Consider the following 19,114-nt stretch of genomic DNA (forward strand, 5'->3'; position numbering starts at 1 on the left):
CTGAACCAACATTCACTGGATTCATTGGGGGGAATTTCTACAATTCCACCACTCCTCTGTCTGTGCTCGCTGGCATTCTTTGCTAAAGAAGAGCCTTCCCTCTGCAGCCAACGATAAATTACCGCACCTCTCCGCCTCCCAAAAGGCGGGCAAATGCTGGCCTCCTTTTACTTGTCAGTGTCCAGAATGAACAGAGCCAGACAGAGCCCCGCACACTTGTCATTGTGGGGCCTTGCCACTAGGGGGCGGAGGCGTGCGACCCGGGCGAGGCTGGCGCGGGCACGTGACGTCACTCCGAGGGTTGGCGAGGCCGGCGCGGGAGCGTGACGTCACACCGAATCCCATCGAGGGCGGCGCGGGCGTGTGACGTCACGCAACGCGCCAAGGAACGACGGCGAGGTAGCTGGAATCGTGGGGTTTCGGCGCCGTCGTCATGGGTCCGCGAGTACAACTCCCGCCCGAAATCCAGCTGGCGCAGCGGCTGGCGGGGAACGAGCAGGTGACCCGGGACCGGGCGGTGAGGAAGCTCCGGAAATACATCGTCGCCAGAACTCAGCGGGCCGAAGGTTGGCGCGGGTTTGGCGGGATGTGGGCCGCGGGCGTCTCGCGAACCGGGCCGGGCTGGGGGCGCGGGGTGGCCCGGGTTGGGGGCCGGCGGCCCGAGTTAGCCGACTTTCCAGCCGCATGGAGCCTCCACGTGGTCCGGCCGGCCGGGCGGAGCCTGGTCGGGCCGTGGCGATGCTCCCACCCACCCCCCGGCTCGCGCTCCCGCCTGAACGCTTGGCCCTGATCCCCTTATCCACGCTGGCTGATTTGAAGGTGAGCGGCGTCACCTCATTGTCGGCCGCCATATGTTCCTCTGCGGAGGGCCACCCCCCTCACTCCCAGCCAAACCCCTAATCTATTTCCAGTTCAGACTTGCCTTACTCTGCGAGGAGGACCCTGTCAGCCCGTATATCCCGCTACCCCTGCTATCCAGTTTGGGCACCATGTTTTTTTCTCTCAGAGCGGCATTTGTCACTGTTGGTATTTTTTTCTCGGGTAATTGTTGGATTGTCGTTTGAGTTTCATGCAGTATACAGTTGGCAGAAATCACGCTCCTTAGTGGTTCTCAGAATGTGGTTCTCACAACCGTGGCCCCATCAGCAAATTCAGCATCACCTGAGCATTTGTTGGAAATGTAAATTTGCGAGTCCCATCCCAGCCCTGATGAATCACATGGGCAGATGGGCAGATGGGTCGTGTGTGTGCTTAGTCTTGTCAGCCGACTTCTACTCTTTGTGACCCTATGGGCCTTAGCCCACCATGCTCCTCTGGGATTCTCCAGACAAGAATACTGGAGGAGGTTGCCATTTCCTCCTTCAGGGGATCTTACCAACAGTGATGGAATCCTCGTCTCTTATGTCTCCTGCATTGGCAGGCAAGTTCTTTATCACTTGCGCCACCTGGGAAGCCCAGGAATCTTTAAAGAAACCCTCCAGGTGATGCCATCCTATTAATAAAGTCTGAGAACCAGTGCTCTGAAACAGGGTGCCAGAACATAGTTAAGACCTCAGTATATACTTGTTGGGTGATTTTGTATATCTGTCTTCATTAGTCAATATATGTATCTGTCAGTTCAGTCGCTCAGTCGTGTCCGACTCTTTGCAACCCCATGGCCAACTCTCAGAGGTTGCTCAAACTCATGTCCATCGAGTCAATGATGCCATCCAACCATCTCATCCTCTGTCGTCCCCTTCTCCTCCTGCCCTCAATCTTTCACAACATCAGGGTCTTTTTCAATGAGTCAGTTCTTCTAATCAGGTGGTCAAAGTATTGGAGCTTCAGCTTCAGCATGAGTCTTTCCAATAAATATTCAGGACTGATTTCCTTTAGGATTCACTCATTTGATCTTCTTGTAGTCCAAGGGACTCTCAGAGTCTTCTCCAGCACTACAGTTCAAAAGTATCAATTCTTTGGTGCTCAGCTTTCTTCATGGTCCAACTCTCACATCCATACATGACTACTGGAAAAACCATAGCTTTGACTAGATGGTTGTTTGTCACCAAAGTAATGTCTCTGATTTTTAATATGCTGTCTAGTTTTGTCATAACGAGCCTGAATAAGGTAATGTGTAATTTTAAAATTTGAAAAGTGTGCAAAGCCCAGATGTAACACTGGGTGAACTGTGGCCAACAGCTTCACTTGCGTAGCCACCATCCAGCCCAGGAAATGGTGACTCATTCAGTTTTGAATCTCAAAAATGGAGCACAGTCTCTGATACTTGGAGATTCTCAGTAAACATTTATTGAATGAATCAAACAGCAGTTACCTGTGGGAGACCCTGCAGCCACTGGTCCAGCAGATTCTGAGTTGGGAAGATTGGTTGAGAATGAGGGCCAGGTACCTGGACAGTAAGAAGACTTGGGTCTAATTCAGGCAGTCACAATTCTCTGGCTGTTCTGGCACTAAAAGATGGGGTTCATTTAGTCTGAATGGTGCTGTTTCTGGCACAGGTGGCTTCACTCATGATGAGCTGCTGAAGGTGTGGAAAGGACTGTTCTATTGCATGTGGATGCAGGACAAGCCACTGCTGCAGGTGAGTGCCCAAGAGGCTACAGAAGGCCACAGTATGAGTGGGAGGGCGGACGAGCATGTTGTCAGCCCTCGTTTTACTGTAGCAGACATGCTGAGCGCGGTTTTATAGCTTTGATGCTATTTTTTTCTTAAGGACTTAAGGGCCAGGGCCTTGGGTTAGGGAGGGTCTCACACTTGGTGAGTTGGGCACCATAGCGATGCTGGTGAATGCCAGAGTACATCATGGCTGAAAACTGGGTTTTCTGGCTTTTTTTGGCTGGGGGTGGGAGCAGTGTGGGCTCTTAGTACCCTGACCTGACCAGGGATTGAACCCATCTTCCTGCAGTGGAAGCTTAGAGTCCTAACCACTGGACCCCTGGAGAGGCCCCTGGGTTGTCTGTTTTGTGTTTGTCAGAGATGAAGGGCTGAGTGCTGAAATGCTGGAAACCAGGGGACAGCATCTGAGTCTTCTGAGACAAGTATTTTTCCCTCTTTTCTATTTGTTTGGCCACACCAGGTCTTAGTTGCGGCATGTGGGATCTGGTTCTCTGACCTAGGCTCAAACCTGGGGCCCTGCATTGGGAGCATGGAATGGTCTTAGCCACTGGACCACCAGGGAAGTCCTTAGCCTTTTTTTCTTAATTGTCTTTTATAAAAACAAGCTTTGAGTTTTAGAGCAGTTTTAGGTTCACAGCGACATGAGAGGAGAAGGTATTGTGATTTCTCACATGCTACCTCCCCCGTTATCCACACCCCTGTGGGAGTGGGCCCTTTCTCACAATCCATGGACTCACCCAACACATCATCAGCACCCAGAGTCCACGAGGGTTGCTCTGGTGGTGTACCCCCCCCCCCCCGCCGTGGCATGAGTACGTGTATCATGGCACATGTCCATCGTTGTGTATCTTACAGAGTGGTGTCACTGCCCTCAAGTACTCGCCTTTCTTGGGGTGTGTCTCAGTGGGAAGTGTTCGCTCTTCAGAACACCCTGAGTACTGATGGTACTTAATAAAGTTCAGATGCTACACTAGGGTCCAGTGCACTAGGTGGTGCTTGTGCACCGAGGCAAGCAGGCAGCTAGTAACCTAGGGGGTCTCCTCAGCCCCCCTTCCAGGTGGCTGTGTGCTCCCAGGCTCCTGCTCCCCTGCCCCCTTTGACTGTCAATCTCCGTTACTGAGTGCTGGGCTTCGGTCAGGAGGGCAGTCCCTGCCCTTGCTTGTTGTGAGGTTAGGTGAGCATGGCCTTCAGGGGAGGCCTCTTCTAGTGATGTGAGACTTCCAGACCCCAAGCTCGCTGGGCTGTGGGGCCCTGTGGAGCCGGATCCCACAATGAGTGAGGACAGTTAAGTTTCTTCCTGCCGCTGGTTGTTGCGTAGGATCCCATTTGTTCAGGGACTGAGGGCGTTTGTCCTATTTCACGTGCAGGAGGAACTTGGCCGGACCATTTCCCAGCTTGTCCATGCTTTCCAGACCACAGAGGCACGTAAGTATCCTTGCCACGGTGACCCCCAGCAGTGAGGCTGGATCCTCAGAGGCCTAGCCCCTGAACACGAGCCCTGCGTTCTGAGAGCAGGAGCGAGGTCCCCATCCCGGCCGGCGTTTGCTGGTACGGGAGAGGCTATCCTGGTTTGCAGCAAGTGTTCCTCACTCACCCAGGACAAACTCAGCTCCGAGATCTGGAGGGCTAATGCCTTCCATTTAGAATCTTGGTGGAAGCTGTGGAGTGTCCGCAGCTGACGGCGTGAGCTCCCTGCAGTGCGTCTTCCTGACTCTTCGGACTAGCATCAGGAATCCTCAGCGCTGCCGCCTGCCCTTTGGCGTCACTTGTGTCTTTAGAAATCCTGATGTGTATGTAGACCCTGGTCCTCTTGAGTTGAGCTCTGGGGATGGGGCCCGTGTGCCAGCATCTGTGACCTCCCTACCCTGCTCCAAGGGCAGGCAAGGCTGGGCGGCCTCCCTGGCCTGGACCTTGGGACCACTGGGACCATTGCTGGTGGTGCCCTGGCTATGTGGGTAGGTGTAGTTTGGTTATGGTTAAGTAGCCAAAGTCATCAAAAGCAGGGGTTGTGCAATTACAGACACTACTTTCTTCTCTTGGGAGACTCTGTACTGCATCTAAGGAAATCTATTCTCTGTAAGTTTCACCTTTTAAGAACGTGCAGAAGCGTTTCCATGCTCAGCAGGAGGGCAGGTACAGAGCGTCCAGTTGGTGACACTTGAGCGAGGTAATGGACGCAGTTCTGTCCTTAACTGGACTGTTTGACCAGCCCTCTCTGTGGTGATGCTCTGCAGCAGGCGATAGTGGTGACCTTCGTGTCCCGAGGTCAGGGCGTCAGCAGGCCAGGATTTCTTCAGGCTTCTTCTCTGGGTGTGTGGATGGCCGTCTCTTCCTGTGTCCTCACGTGGCCGTCTGGCTGTGCATGTCTGTGTCTTGAATCGCCTTATAAAGGCAGCAGTCCGGTTGGATTAGGGCCACGCCAGTGACCTTTTCTCTTCATCACCTCTTTAAAGACCTGTCTCCCAAGTATATTCTGAGGGTTGAAGGTTAGGACTTTGGGGGACCTGGTTGAACCCACAGCCCCCTGGTCCTGACACACCTGTTATTGGCAGGGTTTTGTGTTTGATCAGGTCAGTGGATCCAGTGGGTAAGTGGTGGGGTGGGCTCTAGGTGCTGGTGGGGGGGCAGTGGCAGTGGCCGTGTGGGGAGGGGCGGCCTGGGCATCACCTCTCCTGCCAGGCCTCACCTTCTCTTTACGCTTGATGTTCAGAGATGTGGCTGGGCTGTACTTTTCTTTCTGAGGTTCCTGAAAGTCCCATTTTTAAGCCAGACCCACAGCGCTGCTCTCAGCGCACTCAGGCCGAGGGCCCCCAAGGTCACTGCCGTGGGGCCTCCTGACCAGGGTTCTTCACTGTCTCTGCCCTCCCCTCCCCTCCAGAGGTGACTGCCGCTTCCCCCCAACTCTTCTGGTCTTGTCCCTCCCCTAGAGCACCTGTTCCTTCAGACCTTCTGGCAGACCATGAACCGTGAGTGGCCGGGCATCGACAGGCTGCGCTTGGACAAGTTTTACATGGTGAGGATGTTGCCTGCTCCCCGCAAGGGGCCCCATGGTGCTGGGCTGGGGAACAGCGCTCCCAGAGCTGAGCTCGGTGTCCAGGCTCCTGGTCTTGGCGCCCCTGCCCTACAGTGCTGAGGGCGAGGCCCCTGAGGGGTGAGCACCGTGTGGTGCAGACCTGGTGTGTCTGGAGGCTCCGCTCCCGCAGAGGAGCTTCTTGTCCTGTTTTCACTCTGGGAACGTCCATCATAGCCATCAGTCCAGGTGCTGCGGTCGCTCCCCAGCGTCCGTGCTGCTGCTCCTGGGAGCCTGGCATCCCAGTCCCCGGGCGCTCTCGAGGGCCTGCAGTGCATGGTGGGCACACAGATGGCGGGCAGCAGGGAGGTCTGGGCTGGTCTGCTCACGGGGTCTCCTCCTGTGCCACAGCTCATGCGGATGGTCCTGCACGAGGCACTAAAGGCCCTGCAGACGCAGGAATGGGACGAGAGGTGAGTGCCCCGACCGCCTGTGCTGCTCACACCCATTGCTGGCTGGTCTGTATCCCTCCAGACTGAGAGGGCCTGTGTTTCCTGGCTCATCTCAGGCCTCCCTGGCAACTGGCAGCTGGGCGGGGTCCTCCAGTGGGGCTGGGCAGGGCTCTGCTGGTCTTAGCTACCCCTCCCCGCTAGTCCCTCCTGGAGACAGGTGGGCAGGGCTCTCTGGGCAGATGGGCGGGGCTACTGCTGCCTGGACCTGTCTGTCACCTCGCTGCCCTGCGTCCATGTTCTGCCAGCAGGTTTCCAAACCTCCAGGGGGCGGTCTGACATCACAACATAAAGTGAGTTTCTGCAGATTCACGTTTTAAAGTTTTTGAAATTAAATTAAAAAAAATTTTTTTTTTAATGATAGGAGGGATGCATGCTCAGTATAAAGAACTCAGAAAACTTCTTAAAAACATTGAAAAGCAATTTTAATTCCAGCAGACAAGTACTTAAAAGAATTTTTTTTTGGCTGTGCTGCATGGCTTGTGGGGTCTCAGTTCCCCAACCAGGGTTTGAACCCCAGTTTGAACCCCAGCCATGGCAGTGAAAGCCCGGAATTCACTAGGCCACTGGGGGACTCTCTGACAATTACTTTTAAAATATGGTGGTGTTCTGTGCTTGGTACAAAAGGGGCATGGAATCGGGTGTGGAATTTATAGAGACTGCTTTTTTATTTTACTGAGAGTGTGTCCAAACATCCCACCTGTGAATGTCCTGCTGCCACCAAATTTGGGGAGGGCGGTGCTGGGAAAAGGGCTTAGAATTCATTGATTCAGCACATTTTGAATTGATTTGTGTTTAAAAAATGATGGTAAAGCAATTTATTTTTAAACACAAGGATAATAAATCTAGGACCCAGATGTCAAAACAGCTGCCAAACTGGAGAGGGCCGCTTACGGCCCACATCACTGTAGGACTTTTCCATCTTCAGGATCACAGAGTTCAAGTCTTGCCCCTGATCTAACCCACAGCCAATAAAAAAAATAAGCAGGAGTTGGACTGAAGTTATTGGAGCTGTTTTTCTAGGTTGAAAATGGCTATGGGTGACTTGACTCCATGTATAGGGCCAGGCTGCCTCTGGTTTTTAGTGACTTTCATCCTTAAAAATCCTGTGAAGCCCTGAGGCTGGCAGTGTCCCTCGTATCAGGATTTAGGGCTCTGCTGTCTGGCGGGGAGCGGTGCAGGGTTTGCAGTGGGCTCAGTGGAAGCGATGGTGTTACGTGTGTTAACTTGGGGGTGTTGTTAGGAAGGTAGTTCCATCCTCATTGTTGCTGGCAATTCAGCCTCAGATCCTTATGAAGAAGCTGGTAACCTCCCGTTGCCCTGTGTAAACAGCTAGCTTATCTGCTCTTCTGGCCCTTTTCCATTCTCACGCATGTAATAGACTGAGGTGACGTTTGGTAAGTGTGTGTGTGTCACGGCCTGGAGGAGAGGTCTCCGGCCCCGGCCTGGATCCCTTATGGTCCGGGGACAGCAACGTGGTATTGCTGCCCTCAGCGGCCCCTGGTGCTGCTGCCTGACTTGCCGCTTCTTCCCCAGAGAAACCGAGCAGCTGCTGGAGCTGCTAACGACAGAGATCCTGCACCCGGACAGTGAAGCCCCCAACGGGGTGAAGAGCCACTTCATCGAGATCTTCCTGGAGGAGCTGACCAAAGTGGGCGCCCACGAGGTAGGTGGACGGCAGCCAGGCAGGGTGAGGGGGCAGTAGTCAGGCTGCTCGGTGCCTGTGGCCCGGGAGCTGAGCCCCAACCCTCTCCCTGCAGCTGACCGCAGACCAGAACCTCAGGCTCATCGAGCCCTTCTGCACGATCGCTGCCCAGACTCAGGAGTGAGTGCTGTCTCCCGCCTGCCTCCTCTGTTCCGTTGAGTCCCTGAGGGGCTGCCCTTGGGAGATGCCGTGTGCTCACGACGGTCCAGCGAGGTCCAGAGGCCAACGTGGGGAGGGGCGGCACAAGGATGGTCCAGCCTGACAGCGGCTCTGTGTTGCCCCTCAGCTCCCTGGTTTTGCACAACATCGCTCAAGGCATCTTTGAAACAATCGTGGAGCAGGCCCCACTGGCCATTGAAGAGCTCATGTATGAGCTGGAGGAGGAGGAGGAGGCGCAGGAGCAGGGTGTGCTGTCCAGAGAGCCCCCTAAAGGTGAGGACCACACGCACCCGGGTGGCAGCCGGTCCTGGTCCCAGCCTGCAGTGGACCCTCACCTTCCTCTCATACACCCTCCCACCCCCTCGCTTCTGCCCTCACCCCTGAAGTCTGTTCTCAGTGCAGCAGCCAGGGTGACAAACACACGTGTCGTTTGCTCTCCCAGGGCCCACTCCATGCCCTCTGCGTCCTCACAACTCCCCAGGCTCTGCTTCTGTCACCGGGTATCCGCCCCGCTCTCCCTGCCTCTGTGAGGTCTCTGCCCTCCATCACTCCTGCCCTGCCCTGCCCACCTTTTAGAGTGCAGCCTCCCAACCCCTACCCAGCTTGCTCAATGGGCACTTCCATGGTGGATCACTTTTTGGAGTAGATCACTTAAAATTACACAAGTCACTTGCTCATCTTTTTGGCCTGTCTCCCACCACCGGCTGCCCGGCCCCACCCACCAGGATGGGAGCTGTGTGTCCCTGGTGTTGGGAGTGGGGCCCGCTGGATCGAGCTGGACGAGGGAGAGGGTGTGAACGAAGAATAGCAGGCAGCACGTGTGAACATCCCCCTGGAGGCAGGGCCCGTGGGCCTGCATCGACTGTGTCCGGTCCCATCTGTCCACCTTGTGTTAAGTGGGTCCTTGGGGGGCGCCAGCTAAGCTCATGGCTGTGTCCTCGGGGGGACTGTGTGGTGGGTCCTCGTGCCTTTAGGGGTGCGAGTCGTCCACCAGCTGCAGACTTTTTCACCCCTGACTTTTGTTGTAGAACACATGTGATGTGAGGTTTACCAGCTTAACTGTGTGTAAGCGCAGAGCTCAGTGGCACTAAGTACGTTCACGTTGTACAGCTGTCATCACTGTCCGTCTCTGGAACTTCTCTTCTTCCCAGACCAAAGCTGTCCCCGTGCCTCCCTCTGGCCAGCTCAGCCCTTGGCACCCGCCGCCCTGCTGTCAGTCCTGTGACCCTGCCTGTTGGCATCTGTGTTTATAGCAGTGGGCTCACACAGTATTTGTCATTGTGTCTGGCTTAGTTCCCTGAGCCACGCCGTATCCTGTGTGGGAATGTTTGAGGCTGAGCGATACAGCATTGAATGTGTAGTGCACATTTTGTTCTTCGTTGGTAGATGGAATTTGCGGTTGCTTCCGTGTTTTTCTGTTGGGGTTAACACTGTTATGAACACGGGTGTATGAATATCTGTTTGAGACCCTGCTTTCAGTTCTTTTTGGTCTGCGCCCAGAAGTGCGATTGCTGTGTCCTCAGGTAATCCGTGTTTAACTCTCTAGGAACCGCCACACGGTTCCCACAGCAGCGGCCTCGTTTACGTTCCCGCCAGCAGCGCAAGAGGGCTCCAGTTCCTCCACGTCCTCCCAGTTTCTGGTCTTCTTTGCTAGTGGCCCTCGAGTGGGAGTGCCTTCACCATGGTTGTGGTTTGCATTTCCCTAATGACTGTTGGTGTCAGGCGCTTTTTCATGTGCTTGTTGGCTCTTCATGTGTTTTTGGAGGAATGTATATTCAAGCCCTTGGACCATTTTTTGAGTCATTGTTTTTTCATTGTGTTTTAGGATGTCTTCATATGTTCTGGCATCTTCCCTAGTACCTCAGTTGGTAAAGAATTTGCCTGTAATGCAGGAGACCCTGGAGAAGGAAATGGCAACCCACTCCAGTACTCTTGCCTGGGAAATTCCATGGACAGAGGACCTGGCAGGCTACAGTCCATGGGATCGCAGAGAGTCGGACACGACTGCAACTGACGTGCGCTTCCACATGTTCCGGTCGTAGCTCCTCCCCAGGTTGCGATGTGCGGGGGTCTTCTGCTGTAGGGTGGCCTTCTTACTGTATTCACAGTCTCTTCATGTACAGATTTGAAAGTTCTCATCAGGTCTGGTTGTCTTAATTTTCCATGTTACCTGTGCATTTAGTTCAAGAAATTGTGGCCAGATCCAGTCTCCTGAGGCTTTTGCCCTGTTTTCGTCTGAGTTTCACTATTTTGGTTCTTTCTTTACGTCTTTGGTCCGTGTTGAGTTAGTTTTAGTCCGTGGTGGTAGTAAGGGTCCAGCTTCTTTCTCTGTGTTGATGTCGGGTGTTCTGGCACATTTGTTGAAGGGACTGTCCTTTCACCCCTGGATGGTCCTCTGCCCTGGTGGGTGGTCATCGGATGGTGGCAGCAGGAGCTGATTGCTGCAGCCTCTGAGTCCGGCCCCCTTGCTGGTGCCCCTGGCTTTCTTGCTGGTCAGTCGTCCCCCTCAACACTCCCCGGCCGTCCTGGGCGTCCTTCCTGGCCCTCCTTCCCCTCCTCGTCCTCAGTAGCCTGAGTGACCAGCACAGATGGACCCAGGGGCCCATGGTGGCGTAGGGCCTGCCCACAGCCCTGCTGTTGTCATTCTTTGCCACACATGCTCGCCCCTCAGGCCAGCTGGTGATCGAACCTGTCCCCTGTAGGTGGAGATGGCAGGGCCCCGAGTGTCTGGTGTCTGCTCCCTCACCCAAAACTGCTCTCCCTGTTTGCCTCTTAGTCCAGGCCACCCCATGGCCAGACAGCCCCCTTCCTCCTCCTCCTGGGACTCCTGGCCCGCCATTGCTGCCGGAGGTGCCCCCGTGTTCTGTCAGCCCCTCCCGGTTTCACTGGGAGTGGTCAGGCCCTGCCGTCTCTGGGATAGCTCTTTGGTTCCCAGTCTGTGGGGGCACTGCTGCCCTGGGGCAAGGCCCTCAGTGCCCCTGCCATGCCCCTGTGGGCTCCTCAGCCCGAGTGTGGCCCTGCAGGCAGAGTGCCTGGGTCCCAGGTCAGGCCTGTAACTCCTGAGGCATCAGGCATGTCTATGGGGCCCTTCTGTTCTAGGTTGTGTCCGCAGGGCTCAGCCCCCTCTGGACGAGCAGGCGGGAAGTGACGATGAGGACAGCGCCAGCACTGTCCTGCAGGTGTGTGGCTGGTTTGTGGGCTGAGCTCTTGGCTCTGGACGTCAAGCAGGGCGGCATCTGTCTGGCTGGGACTGGGTGGGAGGCAGGGGCCCTGGAGGCTCATCTGTAGAACACAAACTTGCTGAAAGGGGAGTTGGTGACCGGGCCCTGGGAAGCTGAGTCCAGGTTTCCCGCTCGGCAGTCACCCCGCCGCTGCTCCCGGCCCCTTCGGGTGCTGGGGCCACTGGGGTGGCGCCTGCTGAGCGGGGGCTTTCAGGTCCGCACTCGGAGCCTGAGCTCAGCAGACAAGATCAGGGACTTCAGGTGATTTGGACCTGTACGGGCCTTCCTAGTCAGTGTCAGATGTTGATTACTTGATGAGTTAATAAAATTTTAGATGTCTTGGGCTAAATTCACTAGATTAATTTTACTTGTTCTTGCTCGTTTTGACATGGCTCCCGGAGGATCTGCAGTTGTGCAGAGGCTCGCCGTGCGGCCCCTCATGTTCTCAGGGGCCACGTGTGCTGGGGCCAGCACTTGCCAGGTGGAGGAGGGTGTGGGGGCAGAGCCAGGGGCCTCGGGTGGCCTTAGCGTTGGTTCTCGTGAGTGTTCTCTGTTGGGTCTCATTCTGGGAGCACCTGGGGGCTTATTGGGCCTCTGTGGCCTCTCTCTTCTGAGCAGTTCGACTACAAGTCTGTTGCCAACAGACTGTTCGAGATGGCCAGTCGCCAGGACACCCCTCCACAGAACCGGAAGCGCCTCTACAAAGTGATCCGGAAGTGAGTGCCCCGGCCCTCTGCTCTGCCTGTCTTCTTATGGGTGGCCCATCTTTAGAGGTCGGGTTGAGGGCCTTCCCCGGGGGGGCGACCCCTCCTCTTCAGGTGCATGGTGAGTGACTCTCTCGTCCTTCCAGGTTGCAGGTCCTCGCGGAAGGTGAGCACTGGGCGCCAGACTCGACAGCATCTCTTCCTCCAGGGAGTGGATCGGGTCACGTGCTCACCCCCCCAGCACCGGTGGTTGCAGGGAGGCCAGTGGTGTTTCTTTGGGGGAGGCTGCTGCGGGCCTGTGCATCTCACATCCTGCTGAAGCCCAGGGGTTCTCAGGGCTGAGTGTGTCGGGTGGGGGGTGGCTGGCCCGAGAACCTGAATTTCTAGCAAGTTCCCCGGGCCGGCCATGCTGCTGGCCTGCAGTGCAACATATAGCTCCACTTCTCGGTGTGTGGCTGGTGGAGCTGGTAGGGCTTGTTCTGAAAGACAGTTTCCTAGAAAGTGTAAGGTTGAAGATGTAAGTGTTTTCCCCCCAACATTTCATTATGAAACTTTTTAAATATGTGCAGTCTCAAGGATTCTACGGTGAGTATCTAGATTCTACTGTTAGCATTTTATCATCTTTGATTTATCATATATCCACCCCCACCCCTCAGTCAGAGTGTCCTTTCTAAACACTTCATGCTGGGGTAGTACTTTCTAGGTGAATTTAACATACAACAGAGCACGTGAACATTGGGTTCATCTGGTGGGTTTTGACTGACATACACTTGTGTGACTCAAACCCATCAGTATTTTGAAGGGTCTCCTGACTCCCCCGCTAAGTGTGAGGCAGAGTGTGACGCGTCCAGCGCTCCACGTGGGCTCTTCCAGACAATGTCTGGCAATGCCCCGTGAGCTGCTCTAGGCCATGTGGGAATCAAACCAGGGCTCCTTGCCCAAAGCTCATGGCTGTGGTGCTTGCGGGGTGCTGGAGGCAGTGGACGCACGGACCGTAAGCACCCTGGCCTGCAGCCTCCTGAACACCTGCCTCGGTCCTCAGGCCTCTTCCCTGAAGCTGACATCCCAGAAGAAGCATACCGGAATCCGCGGGGCGGGAGGCGGGTGAGAATGAAGAAGCGCTTGTCTGGATCCCAGCTGCAGGACAAGACAGGTAGGCCTGGCGGTGTGGGCTTCATTACCTGTGTCCATTTCCCCGCCCCTTCCCTGCTTGTGTGACCTGTGACTGAGGCCTGTCTCCCTCCCCAGCCTGCTGCAAACCCCGACCCCGCCCCCCGCCCAGGTGTCTTGGAGATGTGGCAACGTGGCCCAGACGCCCTCGCTCTCTTCCCCATTCTCCTTCCCTCCCTGCGGCTTGGTCTGCTGCCTCTTCCTGACCCTTTTCCATCTTTGATTTGACCTGCTCCACGCCTCCCCTTCCTCCTCTGCAGCATCCTCCAGGAACCCCCTGACCTCACTGCGCCCTCCTTGATTTTAGAGGCTCCCCCTCCCCTCCCCCATCCTCCCTCCTTCCCTCCTGTCCCTTCCCACCCTTCCCTCCCCCTTCCCCTCCCTCCCTCCCCTCCCACTCCTCTCCCCTTCCCCTTCTCCTCCCCTCCCCACCAGCTTGTACACAGGCCAGTGGCTGGAATGTGACCTGCCCTTTGAAGGGTCTCCATTCACCCCTGCTCCAGCCCAGGCCAGTCCTGTCCGGGTCCATTTATGCCAGGCTGCTCTGCAGTCTGGACGTCTTGCGCACCCACGCCAGGCTGGGCCCTGGATGCCACTCACAGCTGTCACATCGACTGAGCTGCAGCCCCACCTTCTCAGTGGCCCCTCCGCCCCCATGCACTGAGCCTGGGGCCCCCGTCCATCTTGTCTTTGCCCACTTCTCTCTCTCCTGGTCCTGTCCTCACTCGGGTCATCCTAAAGGCCCACTTCCTGGTCAGTCTACATAGGTTGTGCACCCACCTGCTGGCTGTGGACCTTCCAGCCTCACTGATGCAGGCCCTTGGGTGGCTGACTCAGGTCCATTCCCAGGGCCATCGTGCTGAACACTGTCCCTGCCACCCGGGCCCAGCACCCCAGACAATCTCGGGAGTCGGAGCTGATCTTGATGCTTCATTCATTCGGCCTTGTGTTTCAGGGAGATGTGCAAAGGAGGCCTTACATCCAGACTCGAGCTCAGGATCCACGAGGAGGAGGCGGTGGCAGAGAGCAGGCAGTGACCCTCCTGCGCCCCAGGAGCGGCCCGGGGGCCATGGCGGGAGAGGGGCCCCCAGGAGGCAGCGGTGGCTTCGGGTGGGGGCCAAAGCAAGGATGGCCAGTTGCCAGGAACCAAAAGCTAAAAGGAAGCGGAGGCCAGAGGACCAGAAGTGACATCCCCCAGGCCCCCTGGAAGGATGAGGGGACAAGACAGTCGGGCCGGGTCCCTGAGACTCCAGAAGCTAACTGTTCCCCAACTTACTGTGTCAAGAAGCAGCCAAGGCCAGGACTAACGGGGTCGGGCCCTCACTTGGTGCCCACATCCCAGAAACACTGTGGCTGTGCTGACCTCGCAGGCTGGCGAGCCCTGGGACTGGAGGCCCCCCCGCCAGACACCCTCCCTGGGCGGGAGACTGGCCACTCAACGGGTGTTGATAAATAAAGTGCCATGTGGTGCCTATACACCGGTCCTGCCCCGGTGTGATTTCACGGGGTGTCCAGTCATGTGACCTGGCAGGTGCCGGCAGTTTTGGTGTTGGACCCCAGAGCCTGTGCATGTCTTCCTCAGACACTGGAGATGATGCCAAGCATTAACAGTGCTGTCTGCACGTGTACATTATCAGCTCGGGCTGAGAGCTGACAGTGAACTGGTGCTTTGTGCCAGCCCTGTTGCGTGGGCAGGAGGGTCGGCTCCCCACCCTCCCCTTATCTGTGACATGGAGGCAGAGCTGGGCCTGAGGTTCCTGTGGGCATTTGCCTGCCAGGCCCCCTGCTCCCTTCCACTGGGGTTCAGCTCCTGGCTTGACCCCTGACTGGACAGGAAATGGAGACAGGAAACGGGGTGCAGTACAGTGTGGGGTCTGGGGGGCTTCCAGGTGGTGCTGTGGCCGTGGCAGAGGGCTGCCTGAGTGGGTGCCATCTCCAGCCAGGCTGGCGTCTGCTGGGCCGAGGTATGTGGCTGAGCCCAGCAAGAGGCCCAGCCTGGGAGGACCCAAAGAGCCTGGAGCTGAACCTCAGTTTACCGAGCCCAGCTGTGTGCAGGCTCGTACCCTCGGAGGAGGTCCCCAGTGGGCCCCCTTCCAGTCCAGGTCGGGGGGGAAGGTTAAGTCCCCGAGTTTACGGTGCTTCTCTCCCCTGTTGATAGAAGTAGTCACCAGTCTGTGATAGGAATAGAAGAGAGTTTTATCTGAGCCAGACTGAGGACTGGAACACGGAGGACAGCCTCTCAGCTAAGGTACTGCTCCAGAGAAGGGAGGTTTACAGCACAATTTGTTTTTGTTTTTTTGGTTGCCCCACCTGGCCTGCAGGGTCTTCCCTGACCAGAAACTGAACCTGTGCCCTATGTGTTGGGAGCACAGAGTCCTAACCACCTGACCACCAGGGAAGTCCTCCATACAGGTTTATGTCTTGTCAGAATGAAAAATACTGACAAGTCAGGGACACTTTCCTTCACGGTTTCAAAACCAGGCCCACAGGTGCACAGTGAGTCAGCACGGCCTTGGCACCTGGGAAGGAGCCTTAGGGAAGGACTGGCGTCCCAGGAAGAGAGGCACTTAACCTTCAGTTTTTACTCCTTGTGACTGTGCCCTTCTATTCAGTCATTAAAGCACAGTCACGGTGTAATTTGGATAGGCCACTATCAGACTGCTGCAGTTAGCATAAAATGCAGGTTAACTCCTGTACAAGCCAGAATGCCTTCCTCTCACCTCAGTGGGTGAACACTCAAAGCAGCTTCAAGAGACAAGCTGCTGGCAGCAGGGCTGGCTGAGGGGCTGACCTGACTGGCGCCCTCAAGCCCTCCCTTCCTCCTCAGCAGGGACCCTGGGAGGGAGGGCGGGTCCTGCTGCTCTTAGTGCTGTTCTGTGGGTGCGAGTTGGTATGGGTTTCTGTTTGGTGAAATTCATTTGATCAAAAAGTAAGGAAGCAACCATCTCTGCAGAAGTTTCTGGGGGGAAGAAAAAGCGTCATGCCTGATTGCAGTTCTCAAACCCCGGCCCTCCGAAACTCCCTCAGCACCCTGCTCCTATCACCATTGCAGGCCAAGCTGTACAAACGCATCCCGTGTCTTCAGGATCCTTCAACTTTAACCGCGTTATCTAGCTGCGGGCGCTGGTGGACAGTGGGTCGCTGTCGTTCTGAAGGGCAGTGTTTCTCCAGTGTTAGGAAACGTTCCCATTGGGCAAGATGGGTAAAGATGCCAACCATTGTTCCCTGGAAAACTTGTGTTCAAAAGGAGGCATTGTTTTTATTTCCCCATGTATCATGTTTTTTCCCTTTAAAGCACTTTATTGAGATGTAATTAACGCGCCATCAACCATTTCCATCCCCGAGGACGCCTGGTCCCCCCCTAGTCCCCACCCTCCCCCCCAACCTACTTCCCGTGCTGATTGCTCCATGTTGGATTTTCAGATGGGGGGGATCATTCAGTGTATGCCTTCCTTCAGTGTGTCTGTTGTTCACACACACTGGGACGTGTGTCAGCTTCATTCCCTTTGGGGCAGAGTAATAAATACCTCTCTGTGCAGATCCACCCTCGGGTGGGAGCATCCCAGATGTCATGTGGTTTCTCCCCGGATCCTGCCCAGCCCACAGAGTTTCTACCCACCTGTGTGTGTGTGTGTCCAGCCCGCAGAGTTTCCACCTGCCTGTGTGTGTGTGTGTGTGGAGAGGGCGGCGGATCTTGAGAAAGTGGCCTTCCCCCTGGGGCTAACAGTGTAGAAGGGGCTCTGAAATTCTGGTACCCAGTTTCTCTCAAACTGCCACTTATTCATTGATCTGTGTCAGGGGCTCGTGGTTTCCTGTCTAATCCAGTAGATTATACGTACTCCATTGATACCAGGAATGTTAATCCTCAGCTCAGTCTCCAGTGGGAAACTTGAGGCCGGCTCCTAAGACCCTGCCCCAGGCGCTCGCTCCCTACCCCTTGCTTTGGCAGGAAGCCCCAGCCCTGGGAGGAGCTGCTGTGGATGAGGGTCTGCTGGGGCCGCTTCTTTATTCAGATTTACTTTATAAACATTCAGTCCACCCAGTTAAAGGATGCAATCCAGCAGTTCTTCGTATATTCATAAGGTAGTGCACCATCACCTCGGCCCTTCTTAGGACATCTTCATTTACCCCCAAAGGAACCCTGTGCTTAGGGTTTCCTTACCCTTGGGGAGGCTTTGGGGCCAGTGATCACCAGGCTAGGAAGTTCACTTACAGTTTTTTGGAGCAGTCGGGGTCTAGAACAAACAGCCCTATGTCTGAGTGACCTGAGAGTGTCAAGTAGCAAGTATGTTTTACAGCTTTGTGGTTATAACAGCTCTGTTAATGGTTCTCTTCCTGGGAGAGTGGACGGGCTTTGGAGCATGTTCACTAGTGGTGTCTCCGGGACCCCCTTTGTGTGTCAGTACACGTGGGCCCACCTGGAACTTTGTCCTGCTAGGCAGGGGTGGCAGCCGTGTGGGTTCTCAGCTCCCCCACTGGTTCACCCTGGTTGAAGTCTATTCTCATCCTGGCCTGCTAAGGAGGGTCCAAAACAACAGCCCAGAGTTCTTAAAGTGCTTACATCAGCCCATGGTTTGCTCATCAAACCCTCCCCAAACCCCCTCTATTGTAGCTGGAGCCAGGTGAAGTAATACTGTAACAGGAGCAGGGAACAGTGGGGAGCTCTGGCCCAGGCCAAGTCTAAAGGCTGTAGGGGGAGGGGATGAGGAGGGGTCTGCATGTCGCAGGGGAGGGACCAGCCAGAGGGGTTTGGGACACACACATACACCCTGCAGTGGGATGGAGTGGGCTTGGGGACACACCTGCCAACAGCCAAGCCTGGGTCCTGGTCTGCCCTGGCGAGTCCCCGTCTGCTCTGGGCCTGTGTCCTCTGTACACGGGGTGGGGCTGGGGATCTCAGGTGACTTCACAGAGCGTCCCTGATTGGTGGACTGTGGCCAGTCCTGGGGGAGGCGATGGAAACCAGTCTTACCTCTGTCCTCCTTTCCCGGGAGGCGGTCACCCTAGTCGGGGTTTGCCCAGTGTGTCGCAACTGCTGCTCCAGCGCCAGATCACCAAATCACACAGAGGATGGGAGGTGAGCGGTCTGCATAGTGGTTCTCAGGGGTGATGGGACAACCCCTGCCCCTGGGGCCTTGGCTATGCGGCGCCCGCATATCACCTGGTGACCTTGATCGGCCTTTCCCCTCCTCCACCTCACCTGGGGGCCTAAGCTATGTGATTTCCAGTTTTGACATTTGGTGTTTTGGGGTGCTATACTCCCCAGCCAGACCCCAGGCCTTGAGGTGCCCCTGGCAGCCCAGCTCCGCACCCCTCTTCACAGCCACCCCTCCTGCCTGTTTCCTGCCCTGTCCCCTTGCCCTTTTCCTGCCTAAATGTTTATTCAGTCCTGCACGAGATAGCTGTGCTCCCTCGTGAATTACCGCGAGCGTGGCATGAAAACAGCAGCCTCGGAGGTCAGGGGTCTCCGGGCTGCCGAGCCCTGTCCAGCTTGCTTCTTGCTGGCAGAATTCAATCCTTTGCACCCAAGATCGAGGCTGAGGTCCCCATTTTCTTGGTGGCTGTCCGCCGGACTGGCTCTGAGCTCCTCCACTGCCCACAGCTCCTGGCCACACACCCACAGCTCCCAACCATGGGCCCACGTTTCCCAGCCACACACCCATGGCTCCCGGCCATGTGCTTACAGCTGGCAGGAGAAAGCCTCATGTTCTGAATCCCTCTGACTTCGTCCCGAGCCCGGCTCATCTGATGAGGTCAGGCCCACTGTGCTAGGGGAGGGTATCTGCAGGTGTGCACACCCCGGGATGGTGGGGGGTGGGGAGGAGGTTCCAACCAGGGGAGCATCCTGGGTCGCCTGAGGTCCAATGCCATAGGCCCCATGTCCTCTTTCTCTCCTGAGTCTTACCCTCAGAGCCTGACCCAGGAGCAGAAGACTCCTGCCCCTGGAGAGCTGCTTGCCCTGGGAGCTTTGCCAGAGAGTGAAAGGCTTAGAGAACACCGCAGTGCCGGGGAGGCACCCTACG

General features: G+C 56.1%; 1 protein-coding gene across 2 annotated transcripts; it reads left to right on the plus strand.

The window, feature by feature from the left end:
* The first annotated feature begins 373 nt into the window (after positions 1–373).
* On the plus strand, positions 374–16,656 carry RRP1 (ribosomal RNA processing 1). Of its 2 annotated transcripts, XR_014076752.1 has the most exons (14): positions 374–566; positions 2,496–2,578; positions 3,981–4,038; positions 5,541–5,626; positions 6,035–6,096; positions 7,669–7,798; positions 7,893–7,957; positions 8,124–8,269; positions 11,096–11,175; positions 11,836–11,933; positions 12,068–12,087; positions 12,964–13,074; positions 14,047–15,339; positions 16,144–16,656. XR_014076752.1 is itself a non-coding variant. In XM_081570032.1 (13 exons), the coding sequence occupies exons 1-13, from the start codon at positions 434–436 to the stop codon at positions 14,277–14,279; spliced, it is 1,305 nt and encodes a 434-aa protein (XP_081426158.1). In that variant the 5' UTR covers positions 374–433; the 3' UTR covers positions 14,280–16,656. The 2 variants fall into 2 exon arrangements, 1 of the variants encoding a protein (XP_081426158.1); XM_081570032.1 differs by having other exon boundaries at positions 14,047–16,656.
* Positions 16,657–19,114: the final 2,458 nt, after the last annotated feature.

Source organism: Giraffa tippelskirchi, chromosome 2 (assembly GCF_054371585.1).
Source record: "Giraffa tippelskirchi isolate mGirTip1 chromosome 2, T2T-mGirTip1v1.2.pri, whole genome shotgun sequence".
Classification (NCBI taxonomy): Eukaryota; Metazoa; Chordata; class Mammalia; order Artiodactyla; family Giraffidae; genus Giraffa; species Giraffa tippelskirchi.